Below are 17,226 nucleotides of genomic sequence, written 5' to 3'. Positions count from 1 at the left end.
CCAGGAAGGTGGGACACTCGGTGCAGTGTTCTCAGGGGATTTCTAATCACCATTTGCCACAGGTGTAGATCTTGCCATACAGAAAAGGGCTCTCTGCTGTGCTCTTCACCTTCCCTGCTGTTACGCTTTAGTTCCCCCGGACAAGGCAGATTGACGGAGCTTTCGCATGGGCATGAGCCCTTCATCTGGCCCTGCCTCCTCGTGTCAGGTCTCAACCAACCCAGTAATAAACCCTGGAACTGTGGTTTCCATGGAGTGCAAAGCGTTGGCAGCTTGGGGACCAGCTCAAGGGGTGCGAGAGGAGGGGACGGCTTGGTTCTGCTCCCCAAACCCCACCGGGTGTGACCCCCCCATAGCACAGCACCCATGGGCCATGGCACGGGGGTGAGGAGGTGCCCGCAGGAACACCGAAACCCCTTTGCTTTCTCTGTACAACGTGTAAAGAGACTTGTGTGTTGCTGTTTCTTTTTCTTTTTTTTCTGTGATATTTTAGTTTGGTTTTGATGGGCAGCTACGATTTTTACGTTTTGTTTCTGTGGTTTTTAATTTATCGGCGGTCTCTGCCTCCAGAGGACGCGGACCATTGCCTGGGAGCCTGTCTGCTTTGTGCGGCCTTAGGGTATTTATTGCCGGGAGCGAGTGTTTCCGCTCGGGCCTCTCCGTGAGTAACGCAGCGCATTTCTGTCGGTAGCCGCCTGTACCCGGGTCTCGAGCTGTTCCGCCGCTTCTCTGTCAAATAGGCCGACGGAATGCATAGAGGTTTTTTCCTGTAAAGTATTTTTTTAATAAACAAAGTCTGATTTTTGTCCTTTACCCGCCTGCCTCCCTCTGTTCGCTGCGGGACCGGCGCTCGGCGCTCGGCTTGTGCTGCCTGCGCGGGGCGGGCCGAGCCGAGCCGAGCCGAGCCGAGGGCAGGCGGAAGCAGTCGAGCGGCGGTCTCCAGGGTAACGGGGGCTGGGGCTGGCGCCGGGGCCGGTACCGGGAGCAGGCCCGGGCGCCCCATGGCCGCTCCCGACAGGGATGCCATTTCCTGGTACCAGAAGAAGGTGAGTGCGGAGCGGGGAGAGCGGGCGCGGGCCCGGCCGTGCCCTCAGCCTCCTCTCCTTCCAGATCGGGGCCTACGACCAGCAGATATGGGAGAAGTCCATCGAGCACACCGAGATGAAGGTAACGGCGGCTCCCGGAGGCCCGGGTTCGGCTCCCCTCGCAGCCGGTAACAGGCCTTTGTTTTCGTCTTCTTAGGGCTTAAAAAGCAAGCCTAAGAAGAAGGGTCACATTCAGCCTGATCTGATCGACGTGGATTTAATCAGAGGTGAGAGATGCAGGTCTCTGCCGTGCCAACACAGCCGTTACCGCACCGCGGCCTGGTGCAGGGCAGCCGGCACCTCCTCTGGAGCCATTAAGTGCTTGTCCAGTCGTAGAACCATAGAATAGTTAGGGTTGGAAAGGACCTGAGGATCATCCAGTTCCAACCCCCTGCCATGGGCAGGGACACCTCGCACTAAACCATTCTGGCAGCAGCAGCACCGAAGCCCCACAGCTCAGCATTGAGAAGGTGCCTGGTCCTCGCTAGCACTGGTGCAAAAGGAGCAATGGGAGCCTGAACGCAGAGGCAGGAGGGATGCAGGGAGCTGGTGAGAGCAGACTGGGGTAGGGAGGGGAAGGGGCCGCAGCCAGGACTGCTTTTAGCCCTGAGTGGTGGGGCTGTGTAGGTTGGAGTGCCTGCAGTTGGGCTGCAGTCACCTCTCTGAACTGCAGGGTTTGCCCTTGGCCAAAGAGGAAGTCATAGAATAGGGTTGGAAAGGACCTTAAGATCATCCAGTTCCAACCCCCCTGCCATGGGCAAGCCGTAAGTGCAGAAATTCCTGTGATTCACTTGTTTTTCCTTCAATCCCAAGGCTCTACGTTTGCTAAAGCCAAGCCTGAAATTCCCTGGACATCACTAACCCGGAAGGGAATCGTGCGAGTTGTGTTTTTCCCATTATTCAGCCAGTGGTGGATACAGGTCACTTCCCAGCGTATTTTTATGTGGCTCCTGGTGCTCTATGTTATGCAAGGTAAGGGCTGGTAGCAGCCTGTGCCACAATCCTTTCTCTGCAAGAGTGACATCAGTTTGTAGCCTGTCACCTAAAGCATCAGGATCTGCAACCTGCTTAATGTAGATGTCAGGACGTGTGGCACCATACCAATAACATACAGAAAAACTGTGTTAAAAGGCAGCAGACAGAGGAACTGGCCACGCTCTTTTGCATCTGATACCATTTTCTCCCTTTCAGTCATAGCAGTTGTGTTGTATTTCATGATGCCTGTGGTGAACGCAAGTGAAGTCATGGGACCGATGTGCCTTATGTTGCTGATGGGAACTGTGCACTGTCAAATAGTGTCTACCCAGATCAATAGACCTTCAGGAAGCAACGGGCTCAGCAGGCGGAGGAGGTGAGTGGCGTGACAGGGTTATAATGGTGGATTGCTCAGGGTGGATGTTAATGGGTAAATACCTTCTATTTCTATGTAAATGGGTCATTTAACCATTAATGTGTATTTTCTGTCTTGGTCATAATCTTCTCATAACCCAGACAAATAGTGCAGGTTTACTAGGCTGTGACTGGTCGTCTTCAGTTGTCAGTTGAAGTTTCTTTCTGACGCAGCCCTTTAAATGTCTTTTCTCTGTGGCTAGAGGAGGGCATTCTGTGCAGAAAGGCAAACCAGTCTGGTGTCCTGCTTTGGTGTGAACTGCAGGGAATTGCTGATGTGGACTGAGAACAGAGAAACAGGACAGAGATAGAATCAGAGAATAGTCAGGGTTGGGAAGGACCTTAAGATCATCCAGTTCCAACCACCCTGCCATGGGCAGGGACACCTCACACTAAACCATGGCACCCAAGGCTCTGTCCAACCTTGAACACCACCAGGCCTTGAACACCACCAGGGATGGAGCATTCACAACCTCCCTGGGCAACCCATTCCAGTGCCTCACCACCTTCACAGTAAAGAACTTCTTCCTTAGATCCAATTTAACTTCCCCTGTTTAAGTTTTAACCCGTTACCCCTTGTCCTGTCATTACAGTCCCTAATGAAGAGTCCCTCCCCAGCATCCCTATAGGCCCCCTTCACACACTGGAAGCTGCTCTGAGGTCTCCATGCAGCTTCTCCTCTCCAGGCTGAACAGCCCCAACTTTCTCAGCCTGTCTCCATACAGGAGCTGCTCCAGCCCCTGATCATCCCCGTGGCCTCTTCTGGACTTGTTCCAACAGCTCCATGTCCTTTTTATGTTGAGGACACCAGAACTGTGCACAATACTCCAAGTGAGGTCTCACAAGAGCAGAGTAGAGGGGCAGGATCACCTCCTTCGATGACTGTGATGGATTCATTGCTGGCAGTTTGTTCGTGTAGGAGATGTTACAGTCCATCTGCTAGATATTTAACTGTTAGGTGTCTGACTCAATTTGAACACTGGTACAGCGTAGTCAAACACGGGATGATGGATGTGGATAGAGTTTTCCCTCCTTTAGAGTTCTACAGCAAAGATTTTGTCTGGATTTTGGCTGTTGCATCTTTTGCTAGTGATAACACCGATGTCCTGTGGGTATGTGCATAACTTCAGTTCATCCAAATAACATTCTACTTAATTTGGAACCAAGCATTCTGTCTGCATGACTGAAGGAAAACAGCATCCGAAAAGCTGGCCAGATCTGATTCAGATCTTTTAAGAATGACCCCCAAGCAGCTTGCTATGCAAATTTAATTCTCCTTTTCTCAAAACTCAGGAAGTTACGCAAATCTGGGGGTGTCGATGGGAACAGTTGGTCTTCTCCTGACAAAACCAGGAAAGAAGAGCAGTCAGAGCCTGCGTCCATTCTTAACAATCTAGTTAGTGTGCTTTTCCAAAGGAGGTATGTGATCTTCACTGGGTTTGTTGTATGCCTGACACTGCAAACCATTTGATATCTAGGTAATGAAGACAGTCCCTACAGGCTGCCAGTTAGTTCTGAACTCAAAGCATGTATTGTAGGAGGCTGAATCCTCATGAATTTTTACTGTGTCCTTATTAGGAGATCAGACCCTATCTCACAGTGTAGCTAAACTGAGTGTTGGATGAGCAGAGGAAGTGACAGAGCTTATTTCTGTGACCTAGCTTGAATGCATGTGCTCAAGTTACTGTTTCAGCTGATTTCCAGGAGCAGTTGTGCCTTCTCATTTAAGTTGCTTGGATAGGCATCCCGCTTCCCCACCTTCCCTTCTGGAGAAGTAACTCAAGGACAAGGAGGATAGATTGTTTGGGATAGTATTTTACTGTCTTCTACTGTTTCCTCTGCTGAGTTTCTGGATGAGAGGTCCTTTCTTTTGACAAGGATTTTTTGTTGTCTGAATTGCACTTCTTTCTTTCTAAATAATAACAAGAAAAGATTTCCCTCTGGGTTTAGAAGTTTTCAGGTACTATTAGAGTTAGAAAAGCAGCATCCAGGGAGAGTGAAGCAGATACAAGTGCCTTGAACAGAATCAGGACACAAAGAGCCTGTCAGCAGAAGACAATTACCTATTCCCTCAGCTGTATTGTTTCATGTTGTACCTGGGTGGCAAGTGAAAGAGAGCATGGTGCTTTCCTCAAAGAGTTTCTCTCTGACATAAAAGCATTTAATTGTGTTTTCTCTCATAGGATTAGAAGAGTGAAGTTGGTAGCTGAGAAAGGGACTGAGACAGAGAATAGTGTGAATGGTGTGAATAATGGCATTAAACACAGACCGGCCAGATCTGAATACAGGCTGCTGCACTTCAAAGAGAAAAAGAAGCTTTCTGATGGGGAAAAGAGCCATCAGGTACCTGCAGGAAAGAGCCATTCAAAGTCACAGGTTTCAGTATATTCTGTCTGTGCCCCAAAAGATGTTGATATTTAACTGTGTGGTTTGATACAGCTGCCTTCTACTGATCTTTGCTTGCTTATAGGAAACCTAAAACCCCTTTCTCCTTCTTGACTGAGCAGCTGACATGGTGCTGACACTTTACTGTCAGTCAGCATTGTTCAATCTGTTATAATAGTCAGGTATTATGGGAAATGCCTGTATTGCCAACGTGCTCGTTTGGTTGCGGAGCCTTCTGCTCACAAGATGTTCAGTTACAGAAGATTCTGATCTTCTTTAAGATAATGATTAAAAATAAATGAGCCATTTTTCAAAAGCACTTCTGCAAAATAATTTGCCTTGCAAGCAGTTCCCTGCAGTGACCTCTCAGTGGGAGGCAGGAAAGTAAAGACTGAAATATCCTTTGCGAAGAGAGCTAAAGCATGGTGACCTCTCTTGAAATCCCTACAATATAAAGCTTTGTGGAGTTACTTTTGGGGCTCCTTTGAGTTGTAAGGTGTAAACTCCCACAGGAAGAACATGGATTAGAACCTCTGCAGAGCACCACAGTGCTGTGCCATCCACACTCCTGCTTCCAGGCATTTGGAGAGGAGCAGAGCTGGGTGGGGAGGGGCACAGCTCATGATTTCTGGTCTGCTAGCCAGCAGCTTGTAGGTGCATCTGTTCTCCTGGGCTTAAGTCTGCTGGTAAGGCATTGCCAAGAGCTGCTGCTGCCCTTTCCTCTTCCTGCCCATGTCCCATATCCAGCTCCATCCCACCATGATTCCATTATCCCTGTGGCAAGACAGGGATAACAAGTTGAAATTTGGGATGTCCCTGTGATGCTGAGTTGGATTTTGTTTCTTCATCTTCTGTGGAGATCATCTGCTGGCTTTTGCAGGTAACAAGAGATTACTGGGTGCAGCAGTGTAGCAGCAGCAATGGCTTTGAACCTTTGACGTGATGCAGTTCAGGCTGGTTCTTTAGCAGTGCCTTGGTCTTATTTTGACTGCTGTATTTCTAGGATGACTGCACCAACAGAGGTGGAGTTTCTGATGAGCTTTCGAGTGAGGAGGAGGCTGAAGCAATGGCACAACGGCTCTTGGTACACCAGAATCTAGAAGGGGCTTCCAGTGACAACAGCTGTGAGGAGAAGAAAGAGAGGCCTCTTGTTTCTCTGAACCAGGCTGTCTCACAGGTACCCACGTTGAATTGATGCCATTTTCCACACAGCGTTTTTTGCTATGGATAAGAAGTTTTCCTTTGGTTTTGGCAGGTCAAGGAAGCCCTGAAAAATACCAGAGACTCTGATAGCGTCATGGAATCTGAACTAGAATCCACATTATACGGTCAGGTATGGCCATAAATACAAGAGTCAGAGCTTTACTGAGCAGGGACAGTGCAGGGCTGTCCTCCCCATCACAACAGACCAGTATTAAACAACAGCACTTCAGCATCTTCATATGTAAGTTGTGGCCTCCCTGCTTGTTTGCAGCTTCATAAACTTTGTTCACCATTGGGAGTATAATACTCTGTTTAACAAAACCAGCCAAACAACCCAAAAAGTCCCTCTTGGCAGCACAGTTTAGGCCAAGCTGCCTCTAATTGCTTGGTTTGAATTTCAGCAGTTGCTTTTGTGGTTTGGGAGGCAGCTCTGTGTTGTAACTGTAATAAATCTTGGTTTTAAACAGTGGAAATGAATCTATTCTGTCACATATACACATTCACTTCCTTCCTTATCTTGCCCTCTGCCACTGCCACCACCTGAAGATGAAATAGAAATATATAGGCTGTCAAATGCTAGATCTAAAAATCCATAAATCTAAAATAGAAATGAAATCTTAAAATGGCTTATGTGAAAGTCAGAAAACTTTTGCATTCGAATGAATGAGTCAGGTTTGATTTTGTCACGTTGGGGAATTAATGCTGCCTGTGTGACTTCAGGGCAGTTCTCAGCTGTCCTGGAAGCTGGTTCTGCACACTGGGTGTGCACTGGGTGAAGTTTGCTTTTCCTCATAGGATCTGAGGTCCTGCATTAACATGGGATCCCGGGGCTGTAGCGTGATCCGCAGAGACTCCGAAAGCACTCGCCATGACTCGGAGACAGAAGACATGCTCTGGGATGATCTGCTCCACGGGCCCGAGTGCCGCTCGTCCTGCACCAGCGACAGCGAGGAGATCACTGTGAGGGATTCCCGGCGGGATGCCAAGGAGGATGTTTTCCAGCAGGTTTGTTGGTTTGTGCCCAGTAACGGAGAACGCTGTGAAAGGTTCCACACCCCCCTTCCTCCTGTATGCCCAAATAATATGAGAGACCCATCTGAGTGCTGTTGGTGTGATGGGAGCAGCCTAATGCTGGGTGAGCCCACCCTGTCAGCCGTGTTAATCACCTGGATGTCTGTGATGATCTAAGTAGCATCAGTGATCAACTCCCTCCTCCCTATCCTGACTACTGCTCGACCTGAAGCAAAGTGGTTCACCCAAGGACAAACTGGAATCTCCCCTCTCAATCTAGGGAGATTCCTAGGAAGCAGTGTTATGTAACAGTGGGACAGAAATGATGATACAGCTTTTGCATTCTTTTCTGTTTTATAGAAGCATTTGTTTTGGCTGCAGAATACAAGTCCAGCATCTGCAAAAGTGAGCGCGCTGATCTGGGAAGGGAATGACTGCAAGAAGGTGGACATGTCTGTGCTGGAGATCAGTGGGATTATCATGAGCAGGGTAAGAGGGCTTCAGAGCATTGCAACCTCCCCCTCACACTAAAAAGCAACCACCAGACAACCTGACGATCTTTATGTGCAGATGTGAAGTGCAGCATAAAAGTGCTCCTTCCTCAGTGGCCAATACATTTCTGTGTGTTCTTAACTTAAAAAATGCACAAAACAAAGCTGAGGAGGTCCTGTTGAAGGCTAATGAATCCCAGCCTGGTTTGGGTTGAAGGGACCTTAAAGCTCACCCAGTTCCAACGTGGGCAGGGACCCCTTCCACTGGAGCAGCTTGCTCCAAGCCCCTGTGTCCAACCTGGCCTTGAGCACTGCCAGGGATGGGGCAGCCACAGCTTCTCTGGGCACCCTGTGCCAGCGCCTCAGCACCCTCACAGGGAAGAGCTTCTGCCTAAGAGCTCAGCTCAGTCTCCCCTCTTTCTTTGCAGTGAGTGCTGATTGCTGTTGGCTGTGTCTCTGCAGTGGGCTCAAGGTGGTTTGATGATTTATTGACTGATTGTTGCTGCTTTTGGAATGAAATGGATGGAATTATTTTAGGCTCTGTCCTTTGAAGAGAAGGGGAACCGAATCCTTGATTGAATTGCTTCTGCCACAGCAGCATGCCTTCTCCTTGATGCAAAACACATGTAAATCACCCTGGTTTTGTTCCTGCTTGCCAGGTTAATGCTTACCAGCAAGGAGTGGGCTATCAAATGCTGGGGAACATCCTCACCATCGGCCTAGCGTTCCTACCGTTCCTCTACAGACTCTTCCGCGCAGACAACCTGGAGCAGCTCTGCTCCATTTCTCTAAAGGAGCTTCTGCACATCTTCTGCGGGGCACCCGCAAGCACTCCCGTCCTTGTTTTGTCTGCAATCAACTTCCTGGAGAGACTTTGCTTGACGTGGATGTTCTTCTTCATGATGTGTGTTGCTGAGCGAACATACAAGCAGGTGGGTTTAAGCATCCTGTTGCCTATCATGAACCCTGGTGTGGGTGTCCTACCAAAATCATGCTGCTGTTGAAGATGCTGGCAAGACAAGTGTGTCTTAGCAAGCTGTGGTGTCAAAGCTGGTAATAGGTCCATGAGATTTAGGGCTGGAAGGGACCTTAAAGCTCCTCCAGCTCCACCTCCCTGCCATGGGCAGGGACACCTTCCACTAGACTGGCTTGTTCCAAGCCCGGTCCGCAGAGGCCCCAGGAGCCCCTGTTAAGCTTTCCCAAGGTGCCACAACCTTTCCTGCCAGTTACCACCAAGCGATCCCAAGCAGTCTCGTTTGGTTTAGACTGATTGATGTTGTGTATGTTTTTGGTTTGAATTCGCAGAGGTTTTTGTTTGCCAAGCTTTTTAGTCACATCACATCTGCTCGGAAAGCCAGGAAATACGAAATCCCTCACTTCAGACTCAAGAAGGTAGAAAACATTAAGATCTGGTTATCCCTTCGGTCCTACCTAAAGGTGAGTTCTGAGCCAGGATTTGGTTGTCACTGAGGGCACAAGTGAGGCTCTCAGTACAGGCTCTGCTGTCCCTGGCAGCACTGCTTGAGTCACTGAACAAGCAGAGCTTGGACCTCAGAGCTCCACATCCCTCTCAGCCCTGACTCGGTGTCTTTGTTTTGGCAGAGGCGAGGCCCCCAGCGCTCTGTGGATGTTGTTGTGTCCTCAATCTTTTTACTGGCTCTCTCAATCGCTTTTATATGCTGCGCCCAGGTGAGATTTGAACCTTTTCCTTTAAGGAAGTAGGGGGAAAAACCCCAAATTACTGGAGGCTTTTGCCAGCCTTCAAAGTGCTTGAACTGTAGTTGTTTGTCACCAGAATAATGCAGTGGGTTGTGTTTTGAAAAGCTTTGTATTGCTTAGTTGGTAGTGGACAGTAATTCTCTATGGTTAGGTATTATTTCTCTCTGTTTAGATATGAATTCTGTCTGCAGAGGATAGTCTGGGGGGTTATAATCATTAAGGACATCATTGGAGAGGACTCTGCCCCGGTATCTCAAGTGTTCACAGGGCCTGTTACTGAAGAGGGCTGACTGCAGCTGCTGAGAAGCGGGTCCATAGCTTCAGTTACACTTCACTAAGCCTCCTGTTGGAGGAAGCACTGTTAGTATTGGAGTAGTTTCTTGGTTTGATTTTGGCAAGAGATCCATTAGATTGTTCATCAGATTCGTGCTACCCCGGCACCACCGCTGCGGTAGCAGTGAGGTTGGTGGGCAGGAGCTACTGCCTCTGCTGTGATGGCTTTTTGTAAGCCACAGGTTTCTGGAGGGAGGTAACGACAGACCCAGCAAACACATCCTGGGGAAGGCAGGATCAGTGCAGCCGGGCTGGGCTGGGCTGAGGCTTGCCCTTGGGACAAGCACAGGTGAAAGACCATTTATTGCCCATTAACTGGCAAGAGGGAGGAAAGAACCAAGTGTTCTGTTCTAAGCACAAAGATCAGAACTCCATGCTAAAGCCAGGTTGGAAAGAAGACTTTTTAGTGCAACCTGGTTGCAGGGGTGAATTGCACTCCTGGGGAAAGGGTTCAGCAGCTCCAGAGCATGGATCTGTTCAGAAGGGGAGCAGGGGTAATGCTTTGGTGCTTTTCCTCAGGACAGGCATGTTCCTTGTTACTTTTCCCCTTGCAGGTTCTTAAGGGCCACAAAACATTTCTGAATGCAGCTTACAACTGGGAGTTCCTCATCTGGGAGGCAGCACTTCTGCTCTTTTTACTGCGCCTGGCATCTTTGGGCTCTGAAACCAATAAGAAATACAGCAACATTTCCATCTTGCTCACAGAGCAGGTATCTCTGTTTTGTGGCATGTTTAGATAGAATCACTGTATTTCAAACCAGCTTAGAAACCTTAAATTGAAGTTAAATTAGAGCTTCACCCCTGTGCTGGACTAAAGCTCTGTGCAGCTGGGGAGGGATGAGCTGGCACAGCTTTGGGCAGACCCAGCAGCTAAGACTCTGGCTGAGTTTTGGCTCCGGGTTAACATGTGCCCTATCAGCCACAAAGAGAGTATGATCACTGCTGACTTCCTGTCTGTGGATGCATCACATCTTCAGCAAGGGCAAGAGACTGCAAGAACAGCTCCAGTTCCCACCGTTAGGAATCACCTGGGGGCTGTTGCCTGGAGCATTAACATCTGATCTGTAACATCTCTGTCACAGATAAACTTATTCCTAAAGATGGAGAAGAAGCCAAACAAGAAAGAGCAGCTGTCTCTGGTAAACAACGTTTTGAAGCTATCCACAAAGCTACTGAAGGTGAGCTGCTGCTCTCCCCAACACTGGGGTTTTACAGAAGCAGTGACTAAAGACACTGCCTGGTTTCCCTCTTCCCATTTCTCTTGTCCTTGCTAAGGCAAGTTCCTAGAATCCTAGAATAGTTTGGGTTGGAAGGGACCTCAAAGCTCCTCCAGCTCCAACCCCTGCCACGGGCAGGGACCCCTTCCACTGGAGCAGCTTGCTCCAAGCCCCTGTGTCCAACCTGGCCTTGAGCACTGCCAGGGATGGGGCAGCCACAGCTTCTCTGGGCACCCTGTGCCAGCGCCTCAGCACCCTCACAGGGAAGAGCTTCTGCCTAAGAGCTCAGCTCAGTCTCCCCTCGGGCAGGTTCAAGCCATTCCCCTTGGCCTGGCCCTACAGGCCCTTGTCCCAAGCCCCTCTCCAGGTTTCCTGCATCCCCTTTAGGCACTGGAGCTGCTCTCAGGTCTCCCCTTCAGGAGCTTTCTCTTCTCAATCCCAGCTCTCTCAACCTGTCTTCTACAACAGAAGCTCAGGCAATACAGGACCAGTGTGGTTAATTAGTCCTGCAGCCATTTGATTAGTGGTGGCTTGCTGCATCTTAGATCAGTGAGAGGAGAAGCTCATCCAAACACAGCATCTTTCCTTATTGCTTGAAGTCATCTTCCTTCAGCAGCTTCAGCACTGAAGCTTGTTGAGAGGAGCAGAGTAGGTATTTGGAAAAGAGCAGAGTCTGAGTCAAGTTAGCTCTTTGGATGAAGCTGTTATGACCCAAGCAGAGTGGCAAAGGAGCCTCCTCAGATTCAGCAGTTAGAAAATGCCTTTGAGCTGGGAGGCCTGAAATAGAGGGGCAGTTTCTGTATGTACATTTAAGAAAGGATATGGAGGCAGTGCATGGTTGGCAGGGCTGCCAGGGAGCTGGTGTTATGCTAAGAGTCAGGATTAATTGCTCCTGATGCTAATGGACTTTTTTCCTGGTCTCTACAGGAGCTGGATACTCCATTCAGGCTCTATGGGCTGACCATGAACCCATTAATTTACAACATAACCCGGGTTGTAATACTCTCTGCTGTCTCAGGTGTTATAAGTGATCTTCTAGGATTCAACATCAGAGTAAGTACAGCTCTGACCCACACAAATGCATCACTTGTGCTGCAGACACCTTCCTCTGCCCCAGCAGGAAGGTTGGGGTTTGAATCAGGCTCCTGCTATGGAGTAGTTCAGAGAACAGACCTTGTACCCCCTCTGCTCCCTGAGTCAGATCTGGGGGGAAGGACAAGGATGAGTTAAATTTCAGCCCTGTTCAGGTCTGTGTTGCCCACTTAAAGCCACTGGCCTCGTGTGTCGTTCCCTTTGGAAGGATAACCCAGTCCTCCTGTGGCTCACACTTAAACTGGAGCATTCAGCACAGGCTGGGCAAGGAGACGGACTCTTACCTGCAGCTGAAACCCCCTCAGGCCATCAGCTTTCAGACCCAGACTCACGCTCCCAATCTCTTTTCAGTTATGGAAAATTAAACCATGAAGTGACCGGACATCAGCACCTGACAGCCCCACCAGAGAAGAGAGGCAAGAGCCTGGGTGAATGCAGAGGTGTTCTCCAGCTGCAGGTTTTAAACAGGTTCTCCCTCTGCTTTCGTGTTCTGCAGCAGACAGAATGAACTGGTCACCCCGTGGCCCATGCACACGGCAGAACAGAGTTAATGGGGTCAGATGGGAGGAGCTGCGCTGCAAGGAGCAGAACTGGGCACAGCCTGCGTGGGGCACAGGCCCCCAACAGCAGTGTGAGTGCCCTGAGCTCTGGCTGGAGGGACAGTGATGGGGCCGCAGGTGCCTTGTTCTCTGCATGTGATGTGAAGGGCCAGCCCTGCTCTTGGTGAGCACCGTCCTGCTGGAGAGCTCTGGAGCTACACTGAGCTTCATCTGAGCATCCTCCAGTGCTCTCTCGGACTGATTATGCCCAGATGCATTTATCTGACTGTGCTGAAGAGCGTTTCTTTCCTTCTAAGCTCAGTGTGCTGGAGGCCCTGCCTCTCTCCTGAACCTCTGCAGCAGGCACTGGAATGTGATCTGCACAAGATGAATTCTGCTTCCATGCTGACAAGCAAACAGTAACAGATTCGTGCCCCTTGGCTAATGCTGGGTCTTCTGCAACTGAACAATGCTCACTTTTTGCCAACCTTAGTTACATGAGAACAGGGCTCCAGCACAACCGATAGGTAAAGCCTTTATCAGTGTATTCTGTGTTCATCCCCTGTCGTGTCTTGTTCTGGTGGTGGTGGGAGAAGCTGCTGCAGGTCGGTGCTGCAGTGGTGCACGCAAGGGGAGAAAGCTGCAGGGAGGATCAGACACGGCACAGGCTTCCTCCTCACAAGCTTGGGAAGGAGATGGGGGGGGAACAGAATATTTTCAAGGCATCTCTTAAAGCCCCATTTCCCTTAACTGCCTCTAATCCCTTCTATTTATTATGAATAAACCAAGCAAAAACGGAGGCACTGTTCATAGCTTCATTCTTTCACAGAAGGGGGGAGATGGCAGCAGAACTTCTGGCGGTGCGTCGAGTCGGTTACAGCCATTCTGTACAAGGAGAAGTTGTGAAGAGGGAAAAGGAGATGACAATTTCATATATCAAAATGTACAAATAAACCTCCAGTACAGGGACTGCAGCAGTAAGAACCGTTTCTCTATGACTTGTACCACCTCTGGTATTTGAACAGGGACTCAACTGCATTTGTTTTCTGGAAGGGCACGATGGTTGGAGGAAGGACCTGGGTCAGGGATGCAGCTGGTTTAAGGTATCACACCACTGAAATCTGTTTTATACAGTGCAGATCCAACAGGCCAGGAACTGGAGTTTCTTTTTAATATCTATATAAAAAATAATGAGCGATTTACAGGTCTCTCTCTAGGCAGAACCTCAGAAGTATGTATAAAGGTGCTGTACAATATATAAACATTTACACCCAGTACATCCATACATTGCTTAGCATTCCAAGGCCACGTCGCTAAGTCATCGGATACAGTCGGAACAGGATACAAGTTCTATGGAAGGAGAAATCACACACAAGGAGGGCACTAGATCAGGTCACAGTAACAGAAAAAAGAGGTGGTCATGACAGGGTTTCGGTGGTGTTAAGTCACCTTGGTATTCAATGTCTGAATTTGTGACTGTGCTCGGTGGTCAGGGCAAGTGCATACGACTCCACGTAGAACAGAATCTCTGGGTAAGAATACAGGGTTAATATCTACACAGGCTACTTCAAAGTATCAATATCTTCACAGTCATACTCCCCTAAGGGGGTATTTGTACGTATTATGCTACACAGCAACTCTCAATGGGCCACCCGAGGTCCAGCAGCAGAGAACAGTTCAGTTTGGCTTTAAAGCCGGCTTCATTTCCAAAGTCTTTGTTCGAGCAGCATCCATACTGCTGAAGAATTCCACTTGGAACTGATGCCCTGTGCTTTGTTACGCTTTAGGAAACATTTCATGTTTCAAAGCCCAAATGAGATCTTCACTCATTCAAACAGCAAGTCCTATTAGTCTGAATTCGGAGGTGAGTACATAAAGCTTGGCCTTTGACACTTCCTTCTCCAAACTGCACCAATGGGCTCCTCTTACCACTTTATACAGCCTCCGAAAACCTGTCAGGAAATCATTGCTAAAAGGATGAATAAAACAAACCTCTTCCATTTATGCAGCCTGCTGTTCTTCCAGCTGTCAGACTGATGCATCCGATGGCATCACTCCTCTCTTTAAAACAGGTATTCTAGCCCAAACAATAGATATTAAGCCTCATGTACCCTGTATATCACATATTTAGTGCTCTTAGAACAGATCACACGTTCAAAGTAAAATATGGGAGATGTCCAATCGACGCAGGCAGGAGTGAGAAGCTGGTTCTGTCCTAAAGGTCACCCGGTTTCATAGAGAAGGGAAAAAAACCTCATTCCCAACTGGCATTACATGAAGTAATTCTGGGATTCAGGACACAGCAGCACAGCGAGGCTGAAGGTGCACGCTCGCTGCTCACGCTGACCAAGCGCGCTGAGGGTACCACAAGTGAACCTGAAGAGATGCTGTTACTTAACAGACAGCAGGATTTCCAGATGCGTGCACAGAGATGTTCTAAGCATCCTGACAAGTCAAGAAAATAAAGCCATTTTGCCATGGTCATAACAAGCAAACTTACAAACCAGGGATTATGTCAAATATAGGTTTTACTTACAGGATTTTGTGGTAGGTATAAAAACGTAAGAAAACCTCTTAATGGAACAGCATCAGTGGCTCATTGCTGCCCTGGAATCAACAGAACCAACTCACCCATCATCTTACTGAGCCAGTAAGAACATGGGTGCTTCCTTGTGTAAACATGCAGCATGCTCTGGAGCAAACACCCACTTCAGACACTTGCCTTTTCCATGACTGGAGTACAGAGGAGAAGGATTAGAGGGAGTGGATACAACGGGTAACTTGGCACAAGAACAAGGAGTGAGTCATGATCACATCTGCGCTACAGGCATTAAATAATTTGTTCAGAACCTCACAATACTATCAGAGAAAGCTGCAGCAGTGCAACGATGAGCAGCAGAACACCGCCTTCAAAAGGGCAAGGGGACAGCAGCTTAGGAAGTTTCACTTAAGCAATCCAAAAGGTCCTTCATGCAGCTGAGATAATTTAAGAACAAATACTTTCCACCCTCTAACCAGTTTCTGGGAGAAAAAGGACAATTTTGGGCAACAAAACGATGCTTTTAAATGACCGCTATTAGAAACGTTGATTCAAACGGGTTCTAGAAAAGTGTCAGGCCCATTTTTCAGCCCCAGCTGCTGCTGGGGTGACTTTACAGGCGCTTGGTACCCTCCAAGGTCCAGGAGTGATTGATGTTTTCTTGGCTGGAGAACTACTCTCAGATTTGGAAACGCCATCATCTTTGGTTTCATCGGGCAGCTCCGTGTGTCTCTCTCCATGTGTAACAGGCTCCTGTGTTTCCAGCCTTCTGTGTTTCTCCATGGAAAGCAGTGGAATATTGGAAAGGCTGGAAGCCTTGAATCTGCTGGAACTTGGCTCACCAGAGTGTGAGTTCTTCACTTGTTCATCCTCAGGTGTGTTTCTCCTAGAGTCACTGAATGGAAGATGGTACCTGTCAAATGCTGCGTATTGTCTCTCTGGAGACCACCCTTCCCTCTTCCCACAGGTTTTCTGCTTTGTGTCTTTCCAGGTGACTCCAGTTTTACCACTTCCACCTTTCAATTGCTCAGCAGCCCTTTTATCACCACCAGCTGTTCTGTCTGGATATCCCTGTAACCTGCTGAGCGTTTCTACGCTCCCTTGCTTACCGAGATGCTTGTGGGGACTGGCAGATCTCCCTGGATTTCCACTGGAATGCTCTTTTCTGTTCATCCCTGTTTCTGTGGCTTTACTCTCACTCTTTCTGGAACCCTCAGGTTTATGGGAGAGATTGCCATAGGATTTTTCAGGATCCCCTTTTCTGTGGAACCCTGCCTGAGGGTGGCTCTCAGCAGCCCCAAACTTCTCTGGACTTGCCGATCTGTCTCTTCTCGTCCTCACTTCCAAAGTACCTTTTGTGATTTCAAACCCAGGACTGGAGGGACATTCCCATCTGTTCTTCGTTCTCTGGGGAGAAGACTGAGGCTTCCTCTCAAACTGGTTTTCAGTTAAAGTGCTTATCTTTTCAGGCACAGTGTTCTTTGCTTGTTCCACTTTCTCAGACAGCTGAACTCTTGTTAAAGCTTCTCCTGGTACTGGTAAATAACACACTTCTGATGGGGAAGCAGAATGTGAAGATGAAGATAATGGTGACTGTTCTTCATATATTACATTTGACGAAGAGGGATTAGAACTATCCCAATCACCTGGAAGTGAACAGGGGGAGATATGACTGAATGACTGGTAAAACCAAAGTAAAATATCCTAAGTACTTTAGAAACGTGCACACTACTGAGGTTTCAGGAGGTTGTATGCAATCATTACAGAGGACTATGTGCTGGCATACTCTTAAGGTCTTATTTAGTCAGTTTTCTATATTACACTGTTCCACAACCTACAACAACCGTAAGGATGTGATTTTGGAAGGAAACCCTTAGAATGCTGGTGTGATCTCTGCAGGACTGACAGAGGCTTGGATCAGCACAGCTTTAGAGCCTACACAGCAAAACAAAGTCCCTGAGCTACATTATTTAATGCAAGGAAACCAAATGAACTGAAATAGTTATGCTAAAGGAAAACTGAAACAGTGAAAAGTTGAGGTTATTCATAGCTTTGCATTTTAATAATAGGAAGAGATGAAACACAAGACATGCAGATTTACCAAGTCTTTAAGGAAAAACCAAGAAAAGCACTGAAAGCCCTTAATGTTGCTCAGGTTTCACGTAGGGACACAGACTGGAAGGAGCCAAACCTGAAGGAGGAAGAGAAAAAGCCCAGAACTAT

At 48.3% G+C, this 17,226-nt stretch overlaps 2 protein-coding genes across 8 annotated transcripts in view; one reads left to right on the top strand and one right to left on the bottom strand.

Moving 5' to 3' along the window:
• Nucleotides 1-999: 999 nt before the first annotated feature.
• On the top strand, nt 1,000-12,382 carry PHTF1 (putative homeodomain transcription factor 1). Of its 4 annotated transcripts, none has more exons than XM_061363067.1 (18): nt 1,000-1,046; nt 1,111-1,167; nt 1,243-1,312; nt 1,899-2,057; nt 2,277-2,436; nt 3,768-3,893; nt 4,658-4,817; nt 5,863-6,036; nt 6,115-6,192; nt 6,858-7,067; nt 7,434-7,562; nt 8,224-8,496; nt 8,870-9,001; nt 9,167-9,253; nt 10,171-10,326; nt 10,699-10,794; nt 11,761-11,886; nt 12,277-12,382. In XM_061363067.1, exons 1-18 carry the CDS (start codon nt 1,002-1,004, stop codon nt 12,295-12,297), a joined length of 2,259 nt encoding a protein of 752 aa, XP_061219051.1. In that variant the 5' UTR covers nt 1,000-1,001; the 3' UTR covers nt 12,298-12,382. The 4 variants fall into 4 exon arrangements, with proteins under 4 accessions (XP_061219051.1, XP_061219050.1, XP_061219054.1 ...); XM_061363066.1 differs by having other exon boundaries at nt 4,658-4,865; XM_061363070.1 differs by lacking the exon at nt 3,768-3,893.
• A 1,235-nt stretch (nt 12,383-13,617) lies between these two features.
• MAGI3 (membrane associated guanylate kinase, WW and PDZ domain containing 3) overlaps nt 13,618-17,226 on the bottom strand; it is a 75,371-nt gene continuing 71,762 nt past the window's right edge. For 3 of the 4 annotated variants that reach the window (XM_061363061.1, XM_061363062.1, XM_061363063.1), the window contains exon 21: nt 13,618-16,649. In XM_061363061.1, coding sequence (XP_061219045.1) covers nt 15,577-16,649 — 1,073 coding nt within the window. In that variant the 3' untranslated portion in view covers nt 13,618-15,576. Of the gene's footprint in view, nt 16,650-17,104; nt 17,195-17,226 lie in introns of all 4 variants that reach the window. The other variant, XM_061363065.1, reaches the window with a different exon arrangement.

The sequence above is a fragment of the Neopsephotus bourkii genome, unplaced genomic scaffold (genome assembly GCF_033783945.1).
Source record: "Neopsephotus bourkii isolate Nb327-2 ecotype Australia unplaced genomic scaffold, CSIRO-AGI_Nbou_v1 NB_1139, whole genome shotgun sequence".
NCBI classification, from domain to species: domain Eukaryota; kingdom Metazoa; phylum Chordata; class Aves; order Psittaciformes; family Psittacidae; genus Neopsephotus; species Neopsephotus bourkii.
This window is presented reverse-complemented; position numbering and strand designations above follow the sequence as displayed.